Source organism: Pygocentrus nattereri, chromosome 3, assembly GCF_015220715.1.
Source record: "Pygocentrus nattereri isolate fPygNat1 chromosome 3, fPygNat1.pri, whole genome shotgun sequence".
NCBI classification, from domain to species: Eukaryota; Metazoa; Chordata; class Actinopteri; order Characiformes; family Serrasalmidae; genus Pygocentrus; species Pygocentrus nattereri.
The window spans coordinates 7,544,159-7,560,222 of NC_051213.1; the positions used below are offsets into that span (position 1 = coordinate 7,544,159).

Genomic DNA, 16,064 nt, shown 5'->3' on the forward strand with positions numbered 1-16,064 from the left:
AGGATACACCCTGGACAGGTCACCAGGCCATTGCAGGGCAGACAGACAGACACAGATAGTCACTCACACACTCACAACCAGGGGCAATTTAGCATGTCCAGTCGGCCTGACTGCATGTCTTTGGGAGGAAACCCACGCAGACACAGGGAGAACATGCACCTCTACACAGAGAGGACCCTGATCACCCGGCAGGGGAATCAAACCCAGGCCCTCCTCGTTGTGAGGCGACAGCGCTACCCACCCCGCCGTCCCCCGCGTAGTTCCAGTGCAAAACTAATGTTTAAGGCCTTAACGTTTCTTGGCTGACTGACTGCATTTTGCCTAAATTGGACTTTTTGCCAAACTGTTACTTCGAGCTAAAAGCAGCACACAGCTAATGTGGCTCCACAAAGTGACATCCTTTGAGCTTCTCAGTTTTTCGCTATGATCTTGCTGGATCATTCCAGACTTTTTTTTCCCAGACTCATCTACTGCTGTATCTTTTGGACATTCAAGACCTTTAGAGGGCAGATTTCTGTGAAATTCTGTCAATTTTTAGTTAATTTTCATTTAATATCTCTGCAAGAATAAAACATCATGATCATCATCTTGTTGACAGCAATGGAAGTTAATATGCTGGTCACCACTAACACCCACATATGTTGTGCTATGGATGCTGGTGTGCTGGTTAACCAGCATGACCATTCTGGGCGGCCAGCTAAACCAGCACCAAGCCTGCATAGACGAGCATTAACTAGTTTAGACCGGCATGAAAGACATCTGTGCTGTTTCTTTCAGCAGGGATAAGCATCATGCTTGTTGTATTTAAACTCTGCAGGTGCAGTAATTTTCTTTTTTTATTGTTAAGTTTTGACTGGAACCAAAAGGGGGAAAATCCTTTAGTTTATCCTATTGCTTACGATCTGAACTGGAGGCCCAATCACTGACAGAATAAGGAAATGATGGCTGGAATCAGCCAATCACATTTCGAATGCCAAAGGGTGGAGCCTAGTTTGTGGTCTTCTAAATACACTACAAGTATGAGGAGTAGTATAACCAGATTTAGTGAGGTGTTAGAAATGAAAACTGCAGAGCTCTACATCAGGACCCTTTAATAAAGTGGTCACTCCTACATACAAGATAAAATGTTTGTTAAAGTCTTTTACAAGCTTCTAACATTAATTTTTAATCTAGAGTGAGAAGCATTCATGTTAATCGACATTAGCGTATTGCTAACATACTACTACAACCCCTTAGGGCAGGGTTGGCAACATGTGGCCCTGCGGCTCTTTTACAGCCCTGTTTCGGCTCCACAGCAGAAACAGATTTTTAAAATAAAGCTCTGCTGACCGTTCTAACACAGTTTCAACAATAAATCATCTTAAATGCTGGAGTTAATGTAGAACTGCTTCTCTAACCCTGAAGATTGGTGCACAGACTAGCTAGTAGATGCCAGTAATAAATATCATCAGTGTTACTATTCACCTCCACTCGCGATAATAATGACATATTCAGTGGTGTTGACATTGACTCTTCTATCAACAAACCTGAAGTGCCTGATTACTTTTCAAAGTTCTTGTCCTGATGCCTCTTTTTTTACTTAACTTGAGGAGAAACACAGGGATATGCAAAAATGACATCGAAATCTTTTCCCACTGTTTTTTTCTTACTGACGGCTGATGATGAGGGCTGAGCTCATTCCTGGTGCTGGAATACTGAGAGCAGAGTGATTTTCTGAACACACAGAATCATCTCTCTGATCTGCTGTTTGGATGTGCCGCAGGCTCTGAGGAGATGCTGGAACAGAGTGAAAGCGTTCTCTAATTAACAGCATTGCCTTCACCCAGGCCACACTCAGCTTGGCCCAGCCCACGAGGCTCTAAGCACATTTGGGTGGCTCACCGATATTTTGCCCTATCTCACCAAATGAGATTACATTTCGGTAAATCTGAGGACATTAGGGGATTAAAATCCCACGGGGGCGTCCAAATTAGGAGAACAGATGCTCTCAGACTGCAGCTGATATGATGTGTATTTATGTTATTTGTTTTTATTACTTGTATAATCAGTCGGACAGCGTATATCTGACCTGTCACTGACTGACCTCTGCCACTGCTGAGTCTAATAAGAGTCACAGCTGGATGTTTAGCTTCATGGCAGGGATAAGTATAAGCAGCATAAAACCATTCCAGAGGTCTCTGGAAATTTCAGTTGGTGCTATTTTCTTTGCGGGTTTGTACTTGAAGCAAAGGTTTTCTATACTCTGAGGCTCCTGAGCTCATCGTCCACTATAGCACGGAGATAATTTTGTAATTGCAATTTTCTCAGTTAATAGTCTCATTTGAGAATATCAGCTACCCTTTATACTGATATTCCATGATGAATGAACCAAAGGAAACTTCTTAAGCAAAATTTTCAATATGCACTATATTTCCAAAAGTTTTCACTCACCCATCCAAATCATTGAATTCAGGTGTTCCAATCACTTCCATGGCTACAGGTGTATAAAGCCGAGCCCCTAGTCCTGCAGACTGCTTCTACAGACATTAGTGAAAGAATGGGTCACTTGATATTATTAATTATTATGCAGCTTATGCGTTTCTCAAAATATGCTGCCATCTAGATGACGTCTTTTTCAGGGACATCCCTGCTTGTTTCAGCTTCATAGTAAGAGAGTGCAGGCCTGTGTGGCTCAACGGAGACATCAGAATATTGAGCAGCTGAAGTGTTATATCAAGCAAGAATGAGAAAAAACCCAGTTTCACAACAATAACAGTTGGTGTCCTCAGTTCCCAAATGATTACTGAACATTATTGAAAGGAAACGTGGTGTAACAGTTGGTAAATGTGTCTCTGTCCCAACTTTGAGGAAAATGTAGCAGGCATCACACTTAGAAACAGCATAAACATAAAAATAAAACATCTCTTGCCTGTGTACTGTTTTCAGTTGAATACAGCTCAAAAAGGATTTGCAGATTGCTGTTATTATTTACGTTTTTTCGTCTGTCCCATCTTTCTTTGGATTGGTTTGTACTTGTTATGCCCAGATTTTGATTTCAGGTTGACTTTAAATGCCTTATTGAAATGTATTGTTGAAATTTCAATGGTGTCAAGATGCTTTTGCAGGTTTCTACTTTGTTCTGTGGCAGATCAAAGATGACCAGTGTCAAATCCATCTAACTATATCGAGTGATTGTAATTGCAGTCAATCCATATTAAATGCGGTAATTGTTGTGTCATCGTCTAGACTAAATGACATGACTGTTACCAATCCACTTCACATCTTGTGATTTGGTGTCAGGCCTGGGTGACCTTGGATGTTGGGCAGCATGGCCGCGGCTGATGAGCATTGGTTCTAAAATTAGCCACGGGTGCAGAGCTTCAATTAAGGCAAGTGGAACCCACACTGTGGTGCCTCCCACCTACTGGCCTGTTACTCAGATCGTAATGACTGAACAGACAGACAGAGAGAGAGAGAGAGAGAGAGAGGTGGAGAGTGACTGGAGTGAAAGAAAATCTTTTTACACTAACTTGGACTAAATTTTTTGAATGTTTTTGCTGTCTCCTGTAAAGCTACCATTTTTGAAGATAGGATTTGATCATTACTTATTAATTAATTAACATATATATATATATATATATATATATATATATATATAATATATATATATATAATTATTGTACATATGTACATAGTTACATACTTAATTACATTCAAAAGTTCCTTTAAAATACATACCTGCACTTTTCACAGGATTTCACCAACTTTTTTGAGCTACAAGTAAGAAATAATTAAATAATAATAAAAAATTATATATATTAAATTATATATATATTATATATATCATATATATATCATTTTAATCCAAATCTACAATATTCTTTTGCCATTGTCAGTAATTGCAGCTTCTGAGTATTGTTACTAGCCAGTTGGTTGCGGTCTCCTCTGCAGTGCTGTGCCCTTGCTGAACTCATTCTGCACATACTGAACACGGCTGGAAGGAGGCTGGGGTTTCCCACTGTCAGCCTTAGCCGCCCCGGGTGGACCGCCATATGTCCACTTTGGCTCATTGGCAGGGGAGAGACCCTTGGAGGGTAAAAAGAGGGATGGATGAATAAGTTCGAAATGAGCCAAATGTTGTGTTTGGGTTTTTAAGCACGCCAAGGCTGCGGGGCACTCTCTGAAAGGCGAGGGGTGGCGGCTTCAGCAGATGCTGGACCAGCTGAGCACATAGGGTGGCTATTTTTGGGGCCTTCAATTCCTCCTGGCTGTCTGGAACAGTCCATCAGCAGCTTTGCCCATCATGCACACCCGTGTAACACTGAGGGGAAGCAAAGAGGCAAAGTTAACAGCTCTGAGTCTTCATCTGACCAGGCTGTGTTTGAACGAAAGGCAGCTTTTTTTCTAGAATTGATTCATCCATTGGCTGTTATTGAGTTCACTGACTAATTAAACCATTATGCCTAACAGACTGCCTGAATGGGACAGACTGGCAGGGTTTTGGCTAAAAAAGTCTGAGGCACTGTGAAGCAGCACACGCCAAGCAGATAGACTAACATCTAACTTTTAAGTAACAACATTAGATGATTATTGATTGTCTATGCAAGAAAAAAAACACACATATGAGAAGTTATTTCTGTCTAAATATGAAACCTCTACTTTTTCCATTTGTATTGTTGTATGTTGGCTATTGCTTCCAGATGCTGGCCCTACAGATGCTGAGCCGCACTTAAAAGTTACGGTGCTAAAAGGGGTTTTTTGGTGTGGTGCCATAGAAGAACCACTTTTGGTTCCCTAAAGAAACTTTGGATCCACTGATGCAAATAAAGTATGTGCATGTGAAGAACCTTAAAGTTGAAGAACCTCGACATGATGAAAGGTCACAAAAGTTTCATCACCTGTGCAAAGGTTATGGCACTATACAGTCCTCTTCACTTCATGTAATATTGAATCATGTTCCTCAAATGATAAATGACCAATGTTTTTGTCTCATTTGTTTAATTTGGTTCTCTTTATCTACTATTAGGAATTGTGAGGTGGAATTTATGCAGAAATGTAGAAAAGTGTAAAGGGCTCACAAACGTCTGAAATTTGCAGGAAAAAAATAGAAGAAAAAAAGGCATATTTAAGATATTTTATTGTATATTATACTTATATGCTCTCTTCTCTCTCTCTCTCTCTCTCTCTCTCTCCACACACACACACACACACATATATATATATATATATATATATATATATATATACAAGCGAACAAGTGATTCATTCCCTCAGCTGTTTTCTATCTGCATAAGTATCTTAAATAGTATTGAAATCCTGCTCGTGTACACACAAACCCACAGAAAGCTTATATTACTCGAGGTCCCTCTCAGATTTACTCACTGTTCTCCCCTGTTAGCCCGAGCTCTGTGCTGTACTCCTACAGAGGCAGCAGAGCGGTAGAGACGGGAAATGAACTGAGATCAGAAAAGCCTCAGGCAAGGCCACACTCAAAGTTATTAATAAGAACAGATGCACAGAGTCCTCTGTGAGTGTGCCGGTGTAAGTAAGTGTGAATAAACAAACTCCCTTCCCTGCAGAAAAGCACTTCAGTCTCGCACTATAAAAGTCCTCCCCGCTGCCCTGACACACGCTCCTCTCGCCGCTCTCTGTGAGCTAGATAACTATTCTGTAGTGTATTGATTGAGAGTCAAAGCCTTCAGTCCATCAAGTCATTATGTGAGGAGTTTGAGCACCATGCTATGAGATTTACATTCTACCAGCTACATTTAAAGGAACAGTTCTAGGAAAAATCTAATTTACACGGTTTCCCTTTAACCCCTGAAGTGGTCAATCAGCCGTAACATACTTGGCGTCAGACGTAGAGTCTGAAGCTAATCCAGTGTTTCACTGCTATGAGGATAATGCCGCTAACATGTAATAGAAGCTTATATCTCACCACTGCAGAGCTTAATCGCCACTCCATGCTGAGTTGTTACTGTGTCTTTAAGACTGATACAGAGGTATGCAAACACTCCAACAGTTGGTCAGATTACATATGCAAATACATCCTTTACAAACATAAATATGGCATTTTTTTACATTTTTATTGCACAAATTTAACATTTTAGAAAACAAAAACAAAACATTAAACACGCCATAACTTCTGGACATGCAACATTTTTTATTTAATTTTTTTCCCCCAATATGTGACCAGAACTGTCAGAGATGTATTCATTTATTTTCAAACATAAAAAATCAAACCTTTGCATGCAACTGTATATGTAAATGATCTCTGTTCTGATTGGGTGCTGTGTATTGTGCCACATTCAGAAAGCAGTCTAGGCTGAAACACTGTGTGAATGGGCGGGGCCAAACTGGAAATATTTAAATGTGTTGGTTTTCATGATGTCTTGAAAACAGTTCCAAATGGGTTGTGTTTTTCAGCTTAGGACCGCATGAACTGAGGCGTGAACGGTATGTTTTGAAATTTTAATAGTGTTTATGTACCCTTTGTAAAAAACAAAGATATTTAGATTTTCCATAATATAGGCCCTTTTAGAAATTGCTAACAGACCTGCCTTTGTGGTTTCTACATAATGGTATCCAGTAGTGAACCATGGCTATCACAGCCTACTATAGGCTCATCATTTCGATTGTCGAACTCTTTCAATAAATGGGAAAAAACGGCCTGTACAATAATATTCATTAAAGCTTGTAGCAAACATTAATATACAATGTGTTAACCTTGTATGTTGGAGTTTTACAGGCACTCTTTCAGTAAAGAGTCCTGCTAGACGGCTGCTGCTGCTGTTTTCTGTTTCTAGCAACTGACAAAAACCTGGTTAGACCACAGCTTGTATTCATAGTGACGTATATAGAACTTCCAGAAGGCTTCTGAAGTAGTTTTTTTCACAAAATTGGTCCCTTTTGGTGTAAATCAAAATGCAATTGGTTGATGTTGTAGTTACTTCCTAGTTATGTGTATGATCAAAAACATGTGAGGCCTTCATGTCAGTTCCAGAAGCCCTAACCAATGAAAGAACTAGTTTGGCTGTATCCACCTAGACACTAGAGAAAAACAACGCAATTAGTTGATTTTACCATCCATCCAACCATTTTCTGAGCCGCTTCTCCTACAGGGTCACAGGGGCGGGGGGGTGCTGGAGCCTATCCCAGCAGTCTTCAGGTGAAAGGCAGGATACACCCTGGACAGGTCGCCAGTCCATCGCACCCAGGGGCAATTTAACATGTCCAATTGGCCTGACTGCATGTCTTTGGACTGTGGGAGGAAACCCACGCAGACATGGGGAGAACACGGTCCCCATGTCACCCGGCCGGGGAATCGAACCCAGGCCCTCCTTGCTGTGAGGCGACAGCGCTACCCACCACGCCACCGTGCCACCCCTGATTTTACCATTACTTCTTAATTATGTTGGTGGTTGGTGGTAATAGTTGCATTCTCAGCATTCTGACAATCTCAATGACCGCATCAGCAAATACACACTATAAAGCTTAAATACACACTCAAAAAACATGGTTCTTCAAGGGTTCCTTAGTAAAGAAAATGGTTCTGTATAAAACCATGAGCACTGGAAGAAGCCTTTGTGTGATTGATGGAAAATGTGCTGTAGATGATTCTATAAAGAGCCTTTCTGAAAAGGGATCTATATAGCACCAAGGTTCAAGCTTGAAATCGTAAAAGTAGAAGAACCCTTTTTGGTGTTATATGGATCCATTTTCAAAAACCATCTACAGCACATTCTCCATCAATTTAAAGAACTTACTCATGATGCGAAGAACCTAATCATGCAATGTTAATGTGTTAATGATTCTATACAGGATCATTTTCTTTACTTAAGAACCCTTGAAGAACCATTTTTTAAGAGCGTAGTATATTTGGTGCTAAATAAACATTGTCAATGACCTTATCGATTAATTGGCTAATCATTGCAGACCTGTTTTAAGACTTCTTGCGTTTAAATACTGGCCATATGATCTGTACTGACAATAAGAGCATTTGACCTTTCTAATTTCCTTAAATGATGAACTGGTTTTCGGTGATGGAAATGTAAAAAATTCTTTCTTTTTTTTTTGCGGCAAACGATTCTTTTAAAACCTTGCTCGGTTAGCCTTTAAATGTCATAGCCGAGCACATTTATCACATGAAGATATATCTGTACTTACTGCTCTGGATCTCCTGTGGACTGCAGGTGTGAGGAGGCAGGTGTGATCACCCGCGATGAGGCGAATGCCGTTGCAGCCCAAACTCAGAGTAACAGAGCTTAACTCTTACAAGCCCTGTGCAGTTGTCTGTGTACCAGGGAACAGCATGTACAATCCTCAAAGACACAGCACTGTGCTGATTCTCCTGACTTCAGATTGTAGTGAGTGAATGCATTATTTACATGGCCTGTTCACTGGAATTCGTGATTTTGCGCTGGTCATTTCTGCTGTGTGGAGAAAAAACGAAAAGTTATATGGCTCTTAAGTTCGGAGTGCCTCAGGGGTATGTTCATGGGCCCCTGACAATCCTTAAGTGTGCTTTTTCTTTTGTGGTTTGTTCTTAAGACATAAAGTCTCTGCACATATTTCATCTTTGGTCTTTTGGCAAACAGCAGTTTGTACTTGACATGACACAGTGACTATGGGGATTTCACCGAAGGTAGTCTGCTTTAATTTAGAAGTGATTTTGCCCATTCCAAACAAACCATTAAGAGACCATTGCGTTGTTCATAATTGCACCACTATGTATCTCTGCTTGGAAGCCCACTGTGGATGAGCTGCTGAGGAGTCCCTTTTGTATTTGTTAGCACTAATGGCTTCCCTCTATATACTCACCACTGAAGCTGCCTATAGTCAAATACACGAAAGGGGTTTCATTACAGGTGGAGCTAGGTGGCGTTTTATTGACCTACACAGAGAGCATTATGGGACTGCTAATGATCCGCAGCACCAAGGAGTAAAGAACATTAATAATAGAAACTCATAAACAGAGATGCTAGGGTTATATTAAAGGCGAGGAAGTAGTTATGATTCATTTCCTTCCCTAATGCAAAGTAAACGCATGCTTTTCAGTGTTTCTCTTAGATTTTTTCTTTCTTTTTTCTTCTTATTTTGTACTGTGCATCTGAAACAGCTTAACAGAAGCACACAATGTGATTGTAATTTGGGAGAAATCAGGGCAATCGATGATTTGATTGTGTCAATCACTGCCAGCAAAACCAATTGCCGTTCATTTGCGTGCATAATTTTGCTTTGCTTTTTCTAGATTTGCTGTAGCAAGCCTGGTACTGACTCGATTTTGTCACAGTCCCTCAGGCTTTATGTCCCAGGAGGCTCTTAAACACTCATAAAAAAACTTCAGGAGACGTATTTATCACTCGATGTAGTGCTTTATGGATTCAAAGTGTTCAGAAGAGCGAAGCTTACATTTCACTTAAGACATTTACGTTGTTCTAGCTGATCGACTCGCCTTTTCTGGCACTGAAGACATAATTGATTCTCTCTCTCTCTCTCTCTCTCTCTCTCTCTCTCTCTCTCTCTCTCTCTCTTTCTCTCTCATAGGGGAGTTGTTCGGGTGGATGTCAGCCTACAGGATGTGGATATCGATCAGTGTTCCACTGATGGCTGGTTTGCAGGAACTCACAGGTGCAACCTGACCAGTATGGAGGTGAGACAGTGTCCATGCTCGCAACTTCCAGTCGTTCTCGTGTGACCTAAAGCCACAATCGGGGATTTCAGCCATGCCGCTGAATTATCTCCTTTAGTAAAGATATGGGGGGCTGGCAGCGTGTTATCCTGATAAGCATCATGAATAAAGTAAACAAAAGAACCACCCAAGAATCGGTGCTGTGAAGTAAAAAAAACATTTAGCTCCTCTAAATGACTTTATTAATGAGCTTAATGACTATTTGCATTTGCGTAAACAGTGTAATGAGAATTTCAAGTACTTGTGCTTGCTATGGAGTAGAATAGATGTTTCTTGGAAAATGAGCCATCTAAAAGGACTAATCTCAGAACAGACTGCACAGTGCAGTCCCTGACTGTGGGCTTTAGCTCTCTAAAAGCAGTTGAAAATGGTCAGATCTCTGTTTTATGCACTGGTGTTTTTCTTATTCATAATACATGGAACTGTAGTCCCATATGGCAAAAAATATATATTCAAAATGTGTTTATCCAACATATTTTTGCAGTGCATGAAAATGGCCAAAAAATGTGTGTTTAAAATGTATTTAATTTGTTATTATATTTTTTCAATATATAGTTTTAACCAAGGTTACAGATACTATAAATATACATGAACTGAATGGAGGTTGCTGACGTCTGTGTTTTCTATTGTACTTTGTATTAATCATGCATGTTTGCAGTAAGACACTCACACAAACTGTCCTTCAATTTAACAAGATATCAAATCATAACATTTTTGCAGAGTATCAATACCTCCAACACTTGCTTTTGTCATGTTAAAGGTTCATTTGCTAATATTTAAACTTAAGGTACTGGAATGCAAATTCATTTCAAAAGGTTTTTCAAATAGTAAAGTGCATCACACAGGATTTTGGCTATTTTCATACATTTTCAAATGTATCTGCTAAGTACATTTACATGCGTTTATCAGTGTAATATTTCCCTATACTTTTTCAAATAAATGTATTTTAGAATATATGTGGTTAATATGGCAAAATATTCTTAAATGCATGTTAATCAAAATCAAAAATCACAATCAAAAGCCATACAAGCTCAAATTTTAACGTCACACTCCAAAGGTTACACAATACCAATTAAGGTATATAGTTTATTTCCACAAGTTATAATTTCAAAATAATAGCTAAGAGAAAGATTTATTTCAGGTTTTATTTGTTATATCAGATTTTCAGGGGGTTAAAAGTTTGAATACACTGTTTGTATTTGATGGCATTTTAATTTCTTAAATTCAAAGGTTGGGGTAGTCCTCCACAAGCTTTCCCACAATACTTTGCAGGAATTTTTGCCCTTTTCTCCCAACAGAACCGAATCAATCAGGTTTATGAACATTCTGGCCGAAATACACTTTTTCAGTTCAGTCCCCAAAATTTCTACCGGATTTCGGTCAGGACTTTGTGTGGGTCTCTCCAATACTGCTACTAGGAATGCTTAGGATCATTGGGCCTCATTCACCAACCAATAATAAGAAGAAATTTCGAGAACACTTTCTATGAATGTTACATTTGTGAGCATCTATAAACACATTTAGACCATGTTATAATGCATTCATAAGGCATCATAAACACGGTTATAAGTATTTATAAAAATAAATGACATTTTATACATTTTATAGCCATGTGTATTATACATTATGAATTGTTAATATAATGCAGTAGTGTTAATAACATGTTATACTGTCAGTGCCAAAGAAGTCAGTCCCAGCTTGGAGAGTTTAAAGACAAATACAAAGTTTACTTTCCCCCTGAGATTTCCAGTATTATATTTCTCGCCATTGGTGCTGTTAGGGCAGCATCTCTGGGGCTTCAGTCATGAATATTCAGACGCTCCAAACAGTGTAATATTGGAAATGCTGTGTTAAATTAGTGCCAGGCTAACGGTGGTGCACATTAACGGTGGTGAACATTAACGGTGGTGAACATTAACAGTGGTGAACATTGACTTTCCCACATTGGGTGAAACACTGAGGGCAGCTCTAGTCTAAACTCTGATGTTTGAAGCCTGTAATGAGCTTTATTGTGTTTTAGTGTTTCAGTAAATCCTTCAGTAAATACTTCAACCTGAAGCCTCAGTCTAAACCCTGGAGGAGGCTTTAGTCCAGTATGCTTCACTTTACTTAGAGCAGACAAATACAGCTTATGAGCTCTTATAATTTGCTATGAACAGCACTTATAATACATTATGTTAACAATTCATAATGCATGATAAGCATGGCTATAACATGTAATGCATGTTTATAAATATTCATAGCCATGTTTATGATGCCTTATGAATGCATTAAATCCTATTATGAATGTGTTTATAAATGCTTACAAACGTGACATTCATAGAAAGTGTTACCGAAATTTCTTCTTAAGCCCCACTTATGCAGTGTTCATGGAGATTCTGACATTCACCAATGATTCCTTATTTGAGATTTGTTCTTAGGTAAGACAATAATCTACAAGAACTGTGCGGTTCAAGACCTTTCTCAAGAATTCATTTAGGAAAAACTTTGGTGAATGAGGCCCATAGTCCTGCTGGAAGACCCAGCTATGACCAAGCTTTAACCTTCTGGTTGATGTCCTGAGGCCTTTCTTCTGTATTTAAACATAATCCTTATTCCGCATGATGCCACCAGGTGATCACCAAAGTTCAGTTTGGCTTTTTTATGCCAGTCGGAAGGGTTGGAATAGGGGCTTCTTTTTCGTGTGGCATCCTTTCAGGCCATGATGATGTGGGAATCTATTAGCTGTGAATGTAGAGACTTCGGTACCTGATGCCTCCAGCCCTGAGAATGAATTTGTGTGTTATATTTGCAATTGTTTTACAGAGTTGCTTGGGTTATGTCAAGGGCAAAAAGACTCTAAGCTCTAAAGGTAGGCCCTTAAATACAGCTACAGGTGTGCTCCCAATTAACTCCTAATATTGACAATTAGCCAATCAGATGCTTCTAAAAGTCCTTATATACATTTCTGGACTGTTTCAGATTTAAAGAGACACTCAACTTGGTGTATGTAAACTTGACTCCTGGAAATGTGATACAGTGGATTAAAGCTGGGATAAGTCTGTCTGTAGTTGATTGTTTTAAATTGAAGTCTGATGTGAACAGAGCAGATGCCTTCATTGACTTTCCAAAAGAAATGTGTGGTAATAGAAATATTTGGAGTTGTCCTTAACTGTATGTGGTGGCTTGTAAGATAACAAGCGGTATTTTAAAGAAGAACCTACACGAGAGTTTCTACAGGCAGATACCACAACTGACACCAGCAGCCCGTGTGCCCACCTAAAGCATTCCAGGTTCTCCACTTATGCAGTGGCAGATATAGAACATTTTGACTGGGGTGACCAAGCTTGGACACAAAGTAGGCGTGAGGTGGGCATGGCATAGCGACACTTAATGCCAGGTGGTCAAAAACGTGTACAGCACATAGATATCCATACCTAGATGCCGCATTAGGTCCAGCCTGGCACGTCAACGGAGCCACCGTTTTGGAGCAGTCAACATTGCTGCTGGACTGCTTTCAGTACCATTACAGGGTGGCAGTTTAAGGAAGATACTGTCCAAAGTTACACTATTTGAAGAATATTGCTCTGAGAAAACGGGATATGATTATATAACAGAGGGAACGCAGCGATCCACACTCAGGTTTGTGAGATACGTATCGTTTGTGTGATGTTTACGTGTCGATATTGCCGTGTGGTTAATGAGGCACAAAGAACCTGTTGATGTGATTGTTTTTGCTCTGGTTTTATATTAAGCTTATTTAATTTCATATTCTATTCTAAGTAATCCTAACTCTGTGTATTAGTTATTTGTAGCGGTAAGTTATAACATTCCTTAATCCTTAATGTAGATATTCAGTTCGCTTATAGAAGTTTGCTTCTTATTTGCCAGCATCTTGTTTGAATTTTGCCATTCCACCTTAAATTGTGCATCAGCCAGCTTCTTGTTTGACTTGTCCTGTTCCACCTTAAATGGTGCATCAGCGAGCTTCTTGTTTGACTTTTCCTGTTCCACCTTAAATGGTGCAGCTTCAGGCACCAGAAAGTGACCACTAGAAAACTTCAGCAACAAGCTGGCGAATAGGAAGCCAACTTCAGCTTTGAGCCTCTTACTGGGTTTTGGAGGGTTTATTTAATTTCATGTGTATTAAGATGAGAAGACTTCACACACTGATGGAGATTGTGTGAGGTTACGTTTCTGTTGGTCCATTCCGTCCAATTAACATGATCAATTAATAAAGAAGTGAAAGCTACTGGGAGCAGTCCATGCAACCTAGATTAATCTGTGTCTGAGGGTTATAACAAAACAAATTTGGTGAAAATGGGTTGAGCAATAAGGAAGTTGTGGCCGATTTAATCCTGAGACTCATCGTCTCTCAATACAAGTGAGTCTGTTCACAAGTGGATCTTGACCTCTCCAACATGGTGGACGCTCAGACGTATCGCCTCACATAGAGAACAACAGACAACACTTCATCTAGATATGTATATCTATGGTACAGCACTATAGCTGAAGACATTTCATGATTCATCCAAAGCCCAAATAAATGACCTGGAGATGCCGAGCGCAGCACAATCACCAGAATGAAACCCGAATGTGTGGAGAAGAAGTATCCAGCCACTGTGGATTGTCTGTGGTCAGCAGAGGAGAATGACTGAGAAGCATTTCCTTTAAATCATTTTTGAAAACCTTGTAGTTAAGTAAGAGTTTTACTACAAAACTTGCACAATTTAAATACAACAAGTATAATGAAATAAAAATAAACTAAAACAATCACAATATTTTATTTCACATGATTATCATAAATCTCTGAAAGCCTGAAGACGCTGAGGCTTCCCGTCTGTGAAGGTCCTCAGAACTAGCTAGCTCCTGTTTAGCTGCTGATGTAGATGTGCTTGGGGATTTATCCCTTCACTCAAACCACAAAAATGAAGGATGTTTCTACATAATAACTTGCCAGTCTTAGAATGGTCCGTCACCCAAGTAATATCTGGTCAGCAGCTGTTGTACATTGATCCCTTTCCATTAACAAATGGGGCAGTGGTTACGCTGACCAACTGCACAGCAGCAGAAACATACAAAGTGCTCCTTTATGGAAAGTGTTTCCGATAAACTGGCCAATGAGTGTAGGTACAAATTAGTTGTACTTGATGAAGCGGTAACTCAGCGTATACCATCCCTGAATGAATCTGTTCCATTGAGGCTGAGCTGGTAATGATTTTGGGTGAGGTCATCTGGTCACTGCTAACCTGGTGTTGGTGGGATGATTATTAAGAAGGGAGGCCTTTAGAGAGGCTGGACAGAGTCTGGGCTCTTTTATAATGTATGTGGTGTAATGGGATGCAGTGAGCTCTCTGAATAATTAACAGTGCTCTTTGTCTGGTTCATCTCCCTGATAGACACAGAGGAATGTGTGTGTGTGTGTGTGTGTGTGTGTGTGTGTGTGTGTGTGTGTGCGTGTGAGTGTTCATGTACAGTAAGACTCTTATCTTATAACATTCATGCTCCAAAATGCTCCCTCACCTCCCTTATTTAGAGCACCTGTGCCAAAAATTTAGGTAAACTGGATTGAATTTTTTTCCATTAAGACATTTGGTTCAAAACGCTTTAAATCTGTTTCTAAGACAAACATGAACCATGGATTTCATGCCTACGAATGTCTGTGTGAGAAATTTAAAAGTATAAAATATGGATTTTATATGCTCCAAAACATTATATGTAGAGAATTTTATAATCATAAATCTCATCAAAATATGCAGTATTTCTCATTATGAGATATTAAGAGAATGAGGTCTGAAAGTCCACTAATAAAATTCTTCTATTTTGCATTATTTTCTAATGTAATACAACATTTTTGATCAGCTTAACAATTTGAGTGACAAGTAGAATTTTTAAAATGTTTACATTCTTCATTTTCTATATGTCCCCCTTTGGTGTAAATGACAGTGTGCACTCAACTGGGCATGAACTGCCCAGTAAATCAAATCTGGAGAGTTTTCTGAGCAAAAGCATTACTCTCATAGATTTCTTTTTCACTTATATATATATATATATATATATATATATTTTTTTTTTTTTTTTCAAAAAATTTCTGTTGTTTATTTCCACATTGAAATGGAAAAAAATCCCAGGGGTGCCCAAACTTTTGCATATGATTGTAGATTGTATAATGGCTAGATTTAAGGTTTTATATATATATATATATATATATATATATATATATATATATATATATATAATACCATTTATAAAATGGGATGCAGTACAAAATGTAAAAAAAACAATGCAATGATGTGGAAATCATTTAATCTCTTTAGTATTTTTTTAAAAAGCAATATTGACTGACAGTGATCTTTGGGCCCTCAAGTGGCACTGCATTAGAAACAGACATGATTCTGTAGTGGAAATCACTGCA

At 39.1% G+C, this 16,064-nt stretch overlaps 1 protein-coding gene across 3 annotated transcripts in view; it reads left to right on the forward strand.

Annotated features, from left to right (window-relative positions):
- gpr158a (G protein-coupled receptor 158a) overlaps positions 1-16,064 on the forward strand; it is a 155,524-nt gene that overhangs the window by 15,691 nt on the left and 123,769 nt on the right. For all 3 annotated transcript variants that reach the window (XM_037537011.1, XM_017705533.2, XM_017705541.2), the window contains one exon: positions 9,526-9,631. In XM_037537011.1, coding sequence (XP_037392908.1) covers positions 9,526-9,631 — 106 coding nt within the window. The remainder of the gene's footprint in view (positions 1-9,525; positions 9,632-16,064) is intronic.